Source organism: Gigantopelta aegis, chromosome 3 (assembly GCF_016097555.1).
Source record: "Gigantopelta aegis isolate Gae_Host chromosome 3, Gae_host_genome, whole genome shotgun sequence".
NCBI lineage: Eukaryota > Metazoa > Mollusca > Gastropoda > Neomphalida > Peltospiridae > Gigantopelta > Gigantopelta aegis.
The window spans coordinates 43,757,858-43,774,260 of NC_054701.1; the positions used below are offsets into that span (position 1 = coordinate 43,757,858).

General features: G+C 37.5%; 2 protein-coding genes across 2 annotated transcripts in view; one reads left to right on the plus strand and one right to left on the minus strand.

The window, feature by feature from the left end:
* The window catches only part of LOC121368088 (6-phosphofructo-2-kinase/fructose-2,6-bisphosphatase-like), an 87,935-nt gene extending 74,346 nt beyond the window's left edge, over window positions 1-13,589 (minus strand). The window contains exon 1 of the transcript XR_005957474.1: window positions 13,413-13,589. The gene's annotated coding sequence lies outside the window, so the exon portion shown is untranslated. The remainder of the gene's footprint in view (window positions 1-13,412) is intronic.
* On the plus strand, window positions 6,794-9,932 carry LOC121368091. Its single transcript, XM_041492644.1, has 2 exons — window positions 6,794-6,923; window positions 7,346-9,932. The coding sequence occupies exon 2, from the start codon at window positions 7,359-7,361 to the stop codon at window positions 8,151-8,153; it is 795 nt and encodes a 264-aa protein (XP_041348578.1). The 5' UTR covers window positions 6,794-6,923; window positions 7,346-7,358; the 3' UTR covers window positions 8,154-9,932.
* Window positions 13,590-16,403: the final 2,814 nt, after the last annotated feature.

A 16,403-nucleotide genomic window follows, 5' to 3' on the forward strand; every position in this document is an offset into this window, starting at 1 on the left:
GCATCAAACGAGTGCTATACCATTAGGCCACATCCCGCCCCCATTCAGTACAAGGTGACTGGTCTCCCATGAGGCCTTCTCTAATCTATGTACATAGTATATAGGTCATACATACGTTCATACAAACATCAACATATAACAATCCATGAGAAACACAGGTACATAACAGAAAGAGCAATAGCATATATGAATATTTAACATATATGAATATTTAATTAAGGATTGTCTGTTGTTTCTTTTACGTTCATCGGGGTATGAAGAAAAAAAATCATCCGCAAACTGTGAATCGGCGAAGCCGTTCTCACATAAGTTTGCGGATGATTTTTTTTGTTCATACCCAGATGAACGAACGTAAAAGAAATAACAGACAATACTTATAATTAAATTTGAATGATACATGCTAATAATAACACTAAAACGTCATACTTTATTTTGAATTATTTTTTATCCATGAACAATAATGCTCATTAAAACAACTTGCCCATATAAAATGACGTCATCACATATGACGTTCCCTGACGACGTAATTTTTACGTTCATCGAAAAATTAACAAACTCCTGTTGCTACGTCTGGACCAATTGGATGACGTTATGTTGTAATGAATGTAACAGAAATTTAATTATATACATTTGTTAAGAAAGTTGTATCAGTGATAACTCAATATCAGTGATAACTCAAATTACTTTTAAAAACAAATCAATAATATTGAAGGTAATTGAAAGGTACAATAACATCAACAACAAAGGTAATTGAAAGGTACAATAACATCAACAACAAAGGTAATTGAAAGGTACAATAATATCAACAACAAAGGTAATTGAAAGGTACAATAACATCAACAACAAAGGTAATTGAAAGGTACAATAACATCAACAACAAAGGTAATTGAAAGGTACAATAACATCAACAACAAAGGTAATTGAAAGGTACAATAACATCAACAACAAAGGTAATTGAAAGGTACAATAACATCAACAACAAAGGTAATTGAAAGGTACAATAACATCAACAACAAAGGTAATTGAAAGGTACAATAATATCAACAACAAAGGTAATTGAATGTTTATGCATTAGCTGAAAATTATATAACATTTGAATAGTAAATGAATGTTAACAACACCCCAGCACCAAACAATACACAGATAATAGAGAGAAAAAACCCTACTACCACATGGGCTACTCTTTTTGAGTATCATCAAGGGTTCTTTTACAATTAATAATAAATGTACCATCTGCCAGACAGGATAGTACATACCACTACCTTTGTTGCACTAGTTGTGGAGTAGAGGCTGAAATGACAAATGACCTAATGTACCCATCAACGGGGAATTGATTTTAGATCAATTGCATATCAGCCAGGTGCTTAACCATTGGGCTACATCCCACTCTCCTGGTATAAAGGGATTCACTAAATATCAACAATTAAATACAACTGTTTTTAATTGTATTAAAGAGGTCGGTTATAATCATAAACATATGTCTTTGTATGCCATTTAGCAGGGTGCAAAAGGACTGCGTAAGGAAGATCACGTTGGCTAATTAAATAGCCTCGCGTCGTGACGTCACTTAACAACAGCGTCAGTTTCAAATAATTTCGTACAGATAAGACGCAATTGTTATTTTTAATCCCACACAGTTTTTCATTATTCGGAAAATGCTAGCAGGATTAAAGAAAATAAATTTCAGGCGCCCACTGACAAAACATATATTGTATCAAATTATAAATGCTCTGGATGAAGTTTGTCCAACAAGATACAACAAACTTATGTTCCGGTCAATGTTTTTACTTGCTTTTCATGCATTTTTGCGCATTGGGGAAATCACCTACAGTGGAAACAGTAGGAATATTCTACAGACAAAGAATGTGCAATTCTTCAAAAAGGGTTTGCAAAATCCTTCCAGAGTGGAGATAAGTTTTCACTCTTTCAAGGGGTCATTATCACACAGCCCCAATTATCCTATCTCTTAATGCTCAAACGATAGTACATACTTTATACAGGTATCTACATCTTCGAGGTTCTTCTCCGGGTTGTATTTTTGTATTCCCGGGAGGATCTACGGTTTCTTACAGATATTTTTGCAATATATTGAAAAATGCATTGCTTGCAGCAGGATACAGGTCCGAACATTACAAAAGTCACAGTTTTAGAATAGGTGCTGCTAGCACCGCTGCTAGTCAAGGGGTATCAGAGGCAGAGATACAAGCTATGGGCAGGTGGAATTCTAATGCGTTTAAGCGATACATTAAAATCCCATCTTTCGAATTATGGTGAATTACAGTTTACACTACTATCATACAGGCAGTGGCATCGGATGCATGGCATTCTTGTGGCTTACTGTATGGAAATCCTACTTTTACTGAGTTGAATGCATGGGATTTTCTTACTTTAATAGCTAAAACTAACTTACTGCGTCGAATGCATGGCATTCTTGTAGCTTCTTACATAAAAATAAAAATGTGTTGATAAAATATGCATTCTCACACCTCAATACAAAAAATTGCGTCGGATGCATGGCATTCTCGTAGATTGTTGTAAAAAGGAACGTGTGTATTTAAAGGTTCTTGTGAATCAACCCTAGATTGTATGTACTTACTATTATTAATAGCTTTAATAAACCCAGTGCTGTCGTGGATCATTGTATCGTATTTTTATTCTGATGGGTGTTTCGATTCAGGTTAGGCTGATATGGCCTTTTAAGTCAGTCAAACTTCTGTGGGGGGGGGGGGGGGGGTTGCTAGTTTCAGTTATTGCCGGCTGGTAGTAGCTTATCTAGCAAGGTGGCGGATTTCCCCCACCTACAACAGTGCTTTTCGCATTTATTATGCAATGTTACTATGTCATTTCACTTTCCTGAACACCTACTTTTGTCAGGTGTTTACTATTACATATGTGATGTGATGTTATAATTTTATGTCGTTTTTAATAAAACAGCCATTTCAATCTAACCTGGTTTACTGGTTGTTTTTACCTAATGTTTTAATTTATCTGATATAATCCGGACTTCGTAAATCAACAATTAAATACAACTGTTTTTAATTGTATTTAAGAGGTCGGTTATAATCATAAACATATATGTCTTTGTATGCCATTTAGCAGGGCGCAAAAGGACTGCGTAAGGAAGATCACGTTGGCTAATTAAATAGCCTCACGTCGTGACGTCACTTAACAACAGCGTCAGTTTCAAATAATTTCGTACAGTTAAGACGCAATTGTTATTTTTAATTTCCCACCACCTTCCCCGTGTCTTGCCACCATTATGAAAATGATATCTTGTTAAGAACGATTAATAACAATGGCTTCTAATTTATGTTATATATTGATATATGTTTTTGATTTGTTTATAATTAACACACGGGATATCTTGTACATCTTGTAACACATTTTTGTTATATACATTAAATGTTTTCATATTGATACGTTCAAGAACAATTGACATTTCTTCATATACTTTTATGTAGAGTTAACAGATGGGCGGATTGCCCCCACCTACAACAGTGCTTTTCGCATTTATTATGTAATGTTACTATGTCATTTCACTTTCCTGAACACCTACTTTTGTCAGGTGTTTACTATTACATAATGTGATGTGATGTTATAATTTTATGTCGTTTTTAATATAACGGCCTGGTTTACTGGTTGTTTTTACCTAATGTTTTACAGTTCAGTTAGTTTTATTACAAGTAGCTTGTAATTTATTTGATATAATCCGGACTTCGTAAATATATATATATACAGAGAAACTCCTCTAAACCGGACACCCTGAGTAGTAAGTAAAATGTTCAGTTTCAAGAGGTATCTGGTTTAGAGAGTTTCTCTTCTGTACAGATATTTAAAAGGGGAACACAAAAAATGTCCGGTTTTCAGGGAATTCCTGTTTACAGAGGGTCCAGTTTTCAGAGATTTCACTGTGTGTGTGTGTGTGTGTACATACATACATTACATTACATTACATTACATTACATTACATTACATTACATTACACACACACACACACACACACACACACACACACACACACACACACACACACACACACACACACACACATTACATACATGCATACATACATACATACATACATACATACATACATACATACATACATACATACATACATACATACATACCGGTACATACATACATACATACTCTTCAAAAAAAGTAGGGGAAGTATAATAAGAATTTACAATTGCCAAAATTGTACAGTATATTAGCTGTGGAGAATGGTTATATGATAATAGTGAATTAATTGGGCAAACATTACAACCAGTAGTTCAGTACTTATTACATGAGGTTTTATGACCACCAGAGATCTTGAGGGACGATCTTAAAGGACGATTGGGGTCAGAAGTGAAATTTGAAAGTTGACGGGGTTTTTTTTATCAGTAAATCGCAAATTCAAACAATAAAAATGAATACAAACAAAACAATAACAACTGTATGATCAACAGAATGAAAAAGATTGACAGAAATAATGTTCCACAGTGATTAATGGACCTTCCTGGAAATGGTCAAAATCAAGAATGATACCCAACACACGTGTATGGGGCAACTGCGTGATGTATGTGCAAACTATGGAATGTGTTTCGGTGTGTTGATAAACAGACCTGAACGTTCTTTACTAGGATGTCTGTGGTCTAATAGTTAATATTAATATTTCAGGTTCCCCTACTTTTTTAAAAATAACACAGGTCATTTAGCTGTTTGCGTTAAATTAAAGATATAAGACTTGAAAGTAACACAGGTACATTTTACCCACAGCATTTAAAAATAAAAATTGCTATGGATGAAATGGCTTACCGACAGCAATTTTGAGCCTGCCTTTGGCGAATTTTGTTAAAAGTTACTTTAGTAGCAAATAAATACAATTGAAAGGTTATTTTGTTGCATGTAGACATATTTCGGATAAAAAAAAATTAAATACTGGCAGATATTTCAAGACATAAAATCTGACACAAATGATTTTCTCGTTTGTCTGTCTGTTATGCAAAACTAATATCAACACAAACAACGGATTGTTTGTGCAAAATCTGTAATCGTTCATCAGAAAATCATGAAAAAAAATATCACTCTTTTCGGAAGAAAATAAGCCTATAATGCTGATATGAAAATGATACAATGTATCCATTTGAAATCAGCATCCCAGTCAATACTAAGATGGCACTGCGCTGATACAAAGTCAGAGCTGTCTTTAGAAATCTCGAAAAAGTTTAGCAACATAGTTGCACATTCCCTTTAATCATTTCGCTATGTGCAAAAAATAACATGCTGTTCAGAAATTAAAGGGACTTAGTGTTTTCCCCAGCTTGTTTAGCATGGTGCAGCACCATGCCTCAATAGTCTAGCACCATCTTGCCTTAATCAACGCCATGCTGCCCTGAGATTAAATACGCCTTTTTCACTAATTAATTCTAAAATTGCCCTTATAAAACACCCAAAAATGTATTATTAATTAATAAAATATGCCTTTTATATCTTTTGCCATTCATTTATTAAAGCAAACGCATACATTACTTTAATGTTTATTTTAATAATTTTTTGTGTATTTTTAATGAAAAACAAGTGCCCCGAAAATACTGAAAATGACCCAAGTGTTTGGTCTACCATGCCTTGCCTAATTTCTAGGGAAATCACTAGGACTGTCCTGAGTTTCATCCATAGTAAGAGTTTTGTCCCCCCCCCCCCCCCCCCCCCCAACAAAATAAACATATCCTATTTTTTCTTTATTTTTTAAACAATATCTCGTGTAAAACACTACAAACATAAAAACATTCAGAATTTCCTACGACTTAAAGGACATTCCTAAGCTTGCTGTGATTTTTAAGATGTTATTGACTAACAGAGACTTTTTAAAGATTGTAATTACATATCACATATATTCTTCTGCATAAAATACTAGTGGCTTTGTATTAAACGTGTTTCTGATCATTATGATATTTGTACATGTAAATTTCATTTTATTTCCTAAAATATTGGGGTGTTTCCATACGTCCAGAAAGTTTACATGAAGACAAAATCCAGTTTGGGTTTCTGACAAATATTAACATGACCAGAAACACAATGAATATACAGACACTGATATTCTAAACAAGACCTGCCTCGGTGGCACCGTGGTTAGGCCATCGGTCTACAGGCTGGTAGGTACTGGGTTCGGATCCCAGTCGAGGCATGGGATTTTTAATCCAGATACCGACTCCAAACCCTGAGTAAGTGCTCCGCAAGGCTCAGTGGGTAGGTGTAAACCACTTGCACCAACCAGTAATCCATAACTGGTTCAACAAAGGCCATGGTTTGTGCTATCCTGCCTGTGGGAAGCCCAAATAAAAGATCCCTTGCTGCTATTTGGAAAGAGTAGCCCATGTAGTGGCGACTACAGGTTTCCTCTCAAAATATGTGTGATCGTTAACCATATGTCTGACGCCATATAACCATAAATAAAATGTGATGAGTGCGTCATTAAATAAAACATTTCTTTCTTTTATTCTTTTCTAACCAAGAAAATATATTTGATATGCAAGTTTAATCTTAGAAATATGTTATTAGTTAGAAACATCTTACAATGCAGCAAACTGTCCCTTTAATGATTTTAAATTTCGTTTGGCGGTTGGAAGAAAAATAAATTGCAGTGCATAAAATTTGGCATGAAAATTTTTGTCGTTCATCTGTACATGAATTCCACGTCAATCGGGACAAGTTAACGAATTGAAAAAGGTCGAGCTGGTGCATTAAAATTGATATCATAATGTTCGTTAATATTTTCTTTCATCATTTCATATGTTTGTCCGCATTTTAGACATTACTGAACGGCACTGCGCATGCGCAAACCTGACCGTTGGGAAAGTAAAAATGGCGGCATGATTTGAAGATTTTTCTGACGTTTTCAATCTGCAGTCATCCATCTACTGCGAATGTGTCACCTGGTAAGTTATATATCATTTTAAACATGAATGTCTATAGAACACGCAGAGTGCAATATTTTGTGCAAAATTTAGCTCGGTTGACCGTTGAAGGTAAAAATGTTTCTCAATGCATAATGCACGTGCCATGTAATTCCGTCACAATATTTTTCATCTAGATTGTGTGGCTGCTAAATTAGTTACTGATATTTTGTAAAAGCTTGTTTTTAACCAAATTAAGCCATGCGCTAAATATATTAATACAGTTGGAGTAATTTTTCTATCCTGGAGGCTTCAAACAACCTGTGACAGAATTACAATTTTTGGTGTGTTGGAATTCCGTCACACTATAGTTTTGACCAGTTGAGATCATTGGTCATAGCCTAATATATAGGCGTAGTAGCCTCTATCATCAAACTTAAGACATTTTTGTTTTCATTTTGTAGCACAAGCTTCACCATGGGCAAGACTGCGGTAGAGCGCCAGCGAGAGAGGCGGTTGCGGTTGAAACAAGATGTCAGAGAATATAATAAATACAAAAAACGAGATAGAGAAAGGAAAAACGCTGCCCGGAAAAACTTAACACCAGGTGAACTAAAGAAATTGAGAGAAAGGACCTTAACAGCAGTGAAGAAATATCGTGCTGGTGATGTCACTGACGGTACACAACAGCTACAATGCTACAAATATGGAACTAGTGCATCAATAAATAAAGCTAAATCGCGGGTGTTAAAAGCCTTACCAAAAAGCCTAAGGAAACGTGCAACTGTCCTTAAAGCACTCGCTTGCGACATCTTAGATGTACATGTGGTTAACCAGCCAAGCCGCATACTACCCCAAGAAACAGTAGACACAGTCCTGGCGTTCTACCAGAACGATGCATTTTCCCGTGTGATGCCAGGAAAGGCTGACTGTATAACTATTAAGAATTCAAATGGTGAAAAAATTAAAAAGCAGAAAAGACATTTGACAATGACTTTATCTGAGGCGTATTGTTGTTTCAAAGCTGACCATCCACAAATCAACATCGGAAAATCAAAGTTCGCTAAATTAAGTCCGAAGTGGGTCTTTTTGTCATCACAAATGCCCCATAACGTGTGTGGCTGCAGATATCACGAGAATGTCTTTCTTCTTGAAGACTCCACCTTCAAATGGTATCAATGGGTAGAAGAAAATGGTTTCTTGCAAAAGGCAATGACAACAGATGCATTCGATGAGCTTGCCGGTCAACTCCCGAAATTCTTCTGGCACTAGTTCATCAAAGAGAAGCAAGCCACTTCCTACAATGACTCGAAATTGAAGGCCATGGAATCAGATAGCAACAGATGCCTACTTCAAATGGACTGTGCAGAGAATTTCACTTGCACATGGCAGGATGAAATTCAAAGCGCGCACTGGAAGCAAAGGCAAGTTACTGTCTACACAGTTATGGTGTACCACCGTAGACAAAATCGGTCATATGTGATAGTGAGCGACTACCATGAGCACGAAAAGTCTGCTGTGACTGCATTCACCTCCCAGATCATGGACGTGATCAAGTCCGAAATGCCTAGTGTTGAGGTGGTTGACGTTTGGACAGATGGACCGTCAAGCCAATACAAAAACAAATACATTTTCACACTTCTCTTCAAACTCCAGAAACACCATGGGTTGCAAATACAGTGGAACTATTTCACTACGTCACACGGAAAAGGTCCGAATGACGCACTCGGAGGTAATGTGAAAAGAATGGCACATCGCTCGACAATGGTCAGAACTGTCATCGTCAATAAAGCAGAAACCCTTGCCACTGCAGTCAGATCCTGCGAAACAAATATCCATGTACACGTCATGGATGAAGTAGCAATCCAGCAGAAGTGTCAAGATGTTGGTACCGAAGTCCTCTGGAATGGTCTATAAACATTCCAAGGAACAATTACAACACATTTCTTGAAACCTCTTGACAAGGACACCATCCAATTGAAATTTTACACAAGTGCTGACGAATACCGCAATCTTCCTGTTCGTCATAATCTGCAGAATCCCGTCGCAGGTCCAAGTGCCACGCCCATTGTCACCGCTGCTAAGCAAGTGAGACCTCAACCTGTCGCAGGTCCAAGTTTCATCAAAAATTCGAAAAAACCGAAGTCATTAAATCCCACACCAGCACCTAAACATCCTAAAATCAGAAAGGAGCTGATGATGCCAATAGCGACGATTTATGCGGGTACCGAGGCCATTACTATGGCTCTGTATCAGACCCAAAATCAACGGACGAATGGATTGAATGTCAAAAATGCCGCATTTGGGTACACGGCGAAGACTGGGGGGGGGGTAATAGATGATGATGAATGTTATACTTGCTTACCCTATCTTTAAACGGTCTTGGTGGACTCGTTGTTTTTGTCAGTTCTGTGTGTGTGTTATCCCTGTGACCACCATCCAAACCTCGGTGGCTTGTGGAACATTCACAACAATGCCTATAGTTGAGGACTAGTATCCGTTAGTACTGTAGAATCGGCCAGGAGCCGTTGTGACTTTCTATATGGCAGCACCTACATTTTAATATGAAAAACCACTACATAAATTGAAAGTGCTGCCATCTGGAAAGTTGCAACGGCTCCTGACCGATTCTACAGTATACTAATATTATTGGTGACGACCACTTTCATGTTGAAGCTTAGGATCAGTTGAATATTTCTTTGTTGAGTTTGTCTGAGGACCATACTGTCTGAGCTGTTTTCGTGTTAAAGCTGCATGAGGTTCAGTTTTTCTTGTTGAGTATTAAGCCTTGTTGAAGGTGAGAACAGTTGGCACAATTCCACGTGTCGCATGTACATGTAGGTAGGCCTACCGTCATGAGATGCCCATTGGCCAGTGTTGATCTCATGTCCTGGTGTCAAATTGTTAACTGTGTTTTTATTTTAAATAAAAGATTGAGAATCATAGTTTGTTTTAATGGTAAATATATTGATATGACGGAATTACAGTGGGTAAGGGAGTTATTAATCTATGAAAGGTAAAGGTATTTTGATATCCAAGTACAACCGAGACATTTACAACTATCTCGATACCTACTCAAAATATTCATGTGGGTTTGGTATGTTTAAAATATAATACTGAGCAGGAATTTAATAAAGTGTACTTTATCTCAGAATGCTATGTCAGAGAGTGTAATTCCGTCACAGTAACCTCCCCCCAAATTCAACCCTGCAGGCCACGTAATATAATGTATATAAGCTTTAAAACATGAAAATGAAGCTATATACATGGGCTTGGACAATAGTTCTTCACATTCGCCACTATAACAAGCAAATATTTCTAGTTGGAATATGCCTATTTGGGAATTTCTGTAATTCCGTCACAATGGAATTCATGTGTAGGTTGTGATAATTCTGACACATAGTCATCATCATAGGAAACCTGCTATATTACTCAATCAGAAGTTTTTTTGCATTTCAAATTTTATGCCCTGTATTTAGCCCGAGTACTCTGCCGTTCGAGTGCTAGATGGACATTTGGATGGCTATGATCAGATTCACTCTATCAGTTAGAGATTAAAACACGGAATGGCTGACTACCACACGGTAGACAAATATTCCCACTGTAGACTATCCTCTGACTGAGAAAGCGATCATAACTGTACAAATGTCTGTCTAGCTCTCAAATGGCAGAGTACTTGGGCTAGCAGATATTGTACACTAAAGACAAGTGATATACCATATATACCATTTGGTATCAGTATCATGTCAATACCAAATTACCATACCAAGCAAATTTCAAAATACCGAAATTTAAGAAATTCACCATTTAGTAAAAACTAACAATATATCTGACGAACGCAAAATAGCTGAAAAGAAGAGTGAGATGAGGGTCTTGTGTATTGAATTTTATTTTATTTAGAGAGTGAGACTTTAACTCGGGCATGCATTTAAAGCTGAGTATACCGAAAATATCGCTTAATATCGGTATTGTGTCAACACCAAATACTGTACCCATACCGAGGTAAATCACCCCTAAAATACTGATACCAAACCTGAAATTTGTATACCACATACCTCTGAGAAATGAAAATGTGCGTAATCCATTCATCAGATATGAAGAAACAAATTCAGGTAACCCATTTCTTTTTTTCATAACCCACTATATCCATGTAAGTGGTGCCCTTAATTCAATGCGCGAACAAAATTATTGTTCTCGCAATTTTCAGGGTTCTGCGCCAGATATATTCATTATGCTGTTGTTCAGAAATTTTACCGAAAAAGTGCCATCGGTGATGTTCCCTACCCAAGTTTGTAGGCTGGGGGGGGGGGGGGGGGGGGGGGGGGGGGGGTTTGCTCAAGTTAAATGACCCGCTTTCAGAACTAAAACATACAGGTTTATACATAATATGAATATTCTGGTGGTGCAAAAACAAAATAGAAAAAGGGTCCACTTGGTTCAAATTCGGACACACACACACCCGGTCCAGATCATGCTACGCCTTTGCTACCCACAGCAATTTATAAAAACCAAATCCGACACTACCCTGAATTTGGTTAGGGGCGGGACATAGCTCAGTGGTACAGTGCTCGCTTGATGCGCGGTCGGTCTGGGATTGATCCCAGTTGGTGAGCCCAGTGGGCTACTTCTTGTTTCAGCCAGTGCGCAACAACTGGTATATCAAAGGTTGTGGTATGTGCTATCCTGTCTGTTCTGTGGAATGGTGCATATAAAAGATCCCTTGTTGTTAATCGAAAAGAGTAGCCCATGAAGTGGTGACAGCAGGTTTCTTCTCTCAATATCTGTGTAGTCCTTTTACCATATGTCCGACGTCATATAACCGTAAATAAAATGTGTTGAGTGCGTCGTTAAATAAAACATTTCCTTCCTTCCTTTCTTCCCCTTAAATTGGAGATTTGTACACATACATACTTTATGGATTGCCCCCCCCCCCCCATTTTATTTACAGTTACAGGTGTATTTAGCATCACACATATTATGGTTAATGACCACACTGATGAGAGAGGAAACCTGGGCATACAAGTATCAACACTTTAAATCATTGGGGAGGGAGGGCTTGTATTTCCCTGCATCCACGGCACTAACGACCGACGGTAGTAGGGGTATATAGTAGGTGTTACAAGTGCCTCTAAACAATGCCAGAAGTAACTACTGAAACCTACCCGAAGTGGTCAGACTAAGCCCACAGCTAAAAGCTAATAGGGAACAGGTGTGTGGCACAGATAGCCACAAGAGACAAGCATCTGTCGCAGTTGGAGAGACAAGGACTGGTATGTGGAGGTGGACAGCGGAAGAAGTTGAAAGATAGGAGGAGTTGCCAGATCAGGAAGAAATGAGATGGAATTCAAAGGAGAGAAAGGAAAGAGGGATAAAATAAAAATAAAATAAAATAAAAAATATAAAAAATTGGGAGGGGGAGGGAGCTGATATCAGAACAAAGTGCAAGAACATATATAGAAAACACTTCCATCTCTCCTTAGCTTCTGAAATTATTACGTTTTCTGCATTATTTTTATAATGGGGTGGTGGTGAGGCTTATGGTGGTGGCTGCTCTATCAAATGCATTAGGGCTAAAATCAATGGATGCAGTCACCTCAACCCAATCTGATTAAAATTAGCTCTACTGGTTTTGTCAGTAGATCTAACAGCATTGCGTGGACTCCCATGCCCAGGTGACATTTCATCTATAAATAACAATTTAAATATCGACCAATTACACTTCACCTTTTATAACGTTATTCGGGAGCATACAAATTCTAAAAAATATCGATCGAGACTATTTATGCAATAGGCGAACTTGTTGGTCTATTTCAACATTGAAAAAACACAGGGGAAAGTGAGTAATAAAATCTGGATTGTATACTAATATAAACAGATTTTATGGCTATACCATCACGGTTTGGTTTTTTCGTCTTGTAACGAATTTTATATAAAATTTTATATTGAAATTAGTTTCCAGCATACTTCGTAATTCACCCGAATCATTTCGTATATACTCGGCATAAATCCGAATGTTTTCAAATTCTTTTTCAAATCACTGGCATGATTTTGCACTAAGGTTTTGATTGGTTGAATGAAAGGTCAACTGGACTGGAATTTGAATTAGATTGACCTCAACCCTACCCCTTCACACGTGTACCCCCATCATGTCTGGGTTTAACTTTATGGTTGCCGTGGTGGAAGGACTTTCCTTTGGCACTGTCACCCTAACCCTAACCCTAACTCTCTATGATAAGTATTTATAATGTTCTTTATACGTGACAGTGCCAAAGGAAACTCCTACCCTGTTTACTTTGTAACATCGATATCCAGGATGAACGTTATATCGGGTAGTTAAAACAAAGCACGTGCCTTTTGACGTATCGTGAATTTCACGGCACTGTCATAATTTTTATATTAAATGCCGTATTAAATAAAAATCAAACCACCAGATGTTGTGTATAAATAGAACGGTGGAGTGACAAAATAATACGCTACGTTCTGCCTTTCATGGCTGAATGGATTCATGACAGAAATCGGAGATTTAGTTACCTTGAAAAGTCGCCTTCTGTTGATTCATTATGTGTAATCCAAAAGATAAACTCTTTTCCTTTGGAAATCCCTCCCTTTTATTGTATGCGTTGTTGTTCTTCGTTTTTGTTTTGTTAGTATTGCTGAAAACCACCGAGTGATGCAGTTGCACGTCACTTAATATTCATGAGCCTAGTTAACGTTAAAGGTGCATCATCGTAGTTATAAGAAGAAGTGTGTTTTGTTTAACGACACCACTAGAGCACATTGATTAATTAATCACGGGCTATTGGATGCCAAACATTTGGTAATTTGTACTCGTACGTAGTCAACAGAGGAAACCAGCTACATTTTTCTAATGCAGCAAAGGATCTTTTATATGCACTTTTCCACAGACAGGAAAGCACATACCACGGCCTTTGGCCAGCTGTGGTGCACTGGTTGGAACAAGAATTTTTTTTTAGTCGAACGGATTCACTGAGGTGGTTCGATCCTGCGACGCAAGCACCTCAGGCGAGCGCTCAACCGACTGAACTAAATTCCGCCCCCTCGTAGTTATAAGTGCAATGTTTTGCTATTTATACCTATACTTGACAAAAATAAATACAAATTAATGGATCACACACGTAACCTATGTCCAATTAATATCAAAATTAGAATGTATTGTTCACCGTCATCCTCCTGAATTCCGTATTACATTATTTATACTCATCAACATATTTATCTTTACATTTTAAAGCACAAATTAATAAATAATTTTGTTGGAAAATCGCCATTAGGGCACGTTTGTTTTGTTTGGGAAGAAATAAAAGACAGTAAAATGTTATGAAAAGTTCTTTTGACAAGAAACTTTTAAAAAATGTTTTAGATACCCCCCCCCCCCCCCCACCCCCCCCCCACCCCACCCCCCATACCCCCTGTTGACTGTGGTTGCATTCATTTCCATAGTGCCATACCCAAAAATTTCTTGCTGGCAGATACACTGAACTGGAATATCAAAGGTCGTGGTATGTGCTATCATGTCTGTGGAATGGGGCATATAAAAATCCCTTTCTACCAAAACAAAAATGCAGCGGGTATTCTCTCTAAGATTATACGTCAAAATTACCAAATGTTTGACATCCAATAGCTGATTTTAAATAAATAAATGTGCTATAGTGATGTCGTTAAACAAAAGAAACTTTTAAAAAATGTTTTAGATAATTAAACGCGTCTCTCTCCCCATATAACATTTCGTAGGCCTACAGTATCCCATGATAAGGCCTACTCTACCCTTTCTAAGCGTAACGTATGCCTAATTTGTTTTAAACGGCTCCTTGTGCAACTATGATACAGTCCCTTTAATTTTCCTCAACATTGCTCGCGGCTTGCTGTTTTGATATAAACCATTCGTAACAGTTTGTATTAAATCAAGTGAAGTCCAAAACCTTCACTTTAATATATTTATGTTCACTTTTAATATACAGTGAAACGTCTCTAAACCGAACTTCGGAACACCATTGGGACCGAATAAAATGTTCGGTTATAGGAGTGTTCGGTTTACTGAGGTTTTAAGAAATAATCTACACATAGATTTTTAAAAATTTATTATTATTGGTGTTTTTTTTACCACAACTCTACTCAATAGTCTATTGCAAATTGCAACTCTACTCAATACTCTATTGCAAAGAAGGGGTCATTCAAATATTAGGCCTACATAGGCCTAACGCTCGAGGTGGTGAATGGATGTAAGGGGCCGTCCATAATTTTCAACATTTTCATGAGCGTACACTTTAAAAAAAAAAAAAAAAAATGACGATCAACATTTTTCATTTGGGGATGTACACTTTTAGGAGGGGGGGGAGGGGGTGGTCAAAAGTGTACTCTTTATACACTTGTCAAAATGTTGAAAATTATGGACGACCCCTAAAACTGTATCCTAAATAAATATATAAATATGTCGCGTAGCGCGCGTGCAGTTAGGATGCTGCAATGGAAGGAAGGAAGGAAATGTTTTATTTAACGACGCACTCAACACATTTATTTTTACGGTTATATGGTTAAGGACCACACAGATATTGAGGGAGGAAACCCGCTGTCGCCACTTCATGGGCTACTCTTTTCGATCAACAGCAGGGGATCTTTTATATGCACCATCCCATAGACAGAATAGCACATACCACGGCTTTGATGTACCAGTCGTGGTGCACTGGCTGAAGCGAGCTGCAATGGAAATCAATGATTTCTAAAATAGTCGCTCGCGGCCGGTTAGGATATAGTTTAATCGGCCGCGAGCGACGCGAGAGATTATTTCAGAAATCATTTATTTCTATTGCCGCATCCTAACCGCATACGCGCGACGCGACAGATTTATATGTCACGTGCGGTAGGGAAGAAAGACATGTCTTATTTAACGACGCACTCAACACATTTTATTTACGGTTATATGGCGTCAGACATATGTTTAAGGACCATACATATATTGAGAGAGGAAACCCACTGTCGCCACTTCATGGGCTACTCTTTCCGATTATCAGCGTTTTATAGCGTTTCGTAACGCACTTTTTCTTAATTACTAAAATCTTTTCTTTTCTTTTTTTCTTTTCTTTCTTTCTTTTTTTTTTTTTTTTTTTTTTTTTTTTGACCCCATAAATGCTCTAGCTGTCACGGCGACAATGTCATGTCATGTCATAGGGTTTTACGTGCACATTCAGAACAAGCTGTTTAACGTAGGTATTTATAGTTAGACATGGTCCCGGATTTAGCTCAGTCGGTTGAGTGCTCACCCGAGGTGCTTGCGTCGCAGGATCGAACCACTTCGTTGGGACCGATCAGCCGATTTTGTTTTCTTTGGTCCAACCAGTACACCACAATTGGCCACATGCCGTGATATGTGTTTTCCTGTCTGTGGGAAAGTGTATATCAAAGATCCCTTGCTGCTTATGAAAAAATATAGCGGGTTTCCTCTGATGACTATGAGTCAGAATTACCACGTTTGACATTCAATAGCCGACGATTAATTAATCGATATAC

What these genes read in the sequence shown, in the direction of transcription:
- LOC121368091 (XM_041492644.1), top strand. Translation starts at nt 7,359, where the DNA reads ATGGGCAAGACTGCGGTAGAGCGCCAGCGAGAGAGGCGGTTGCGGTTG.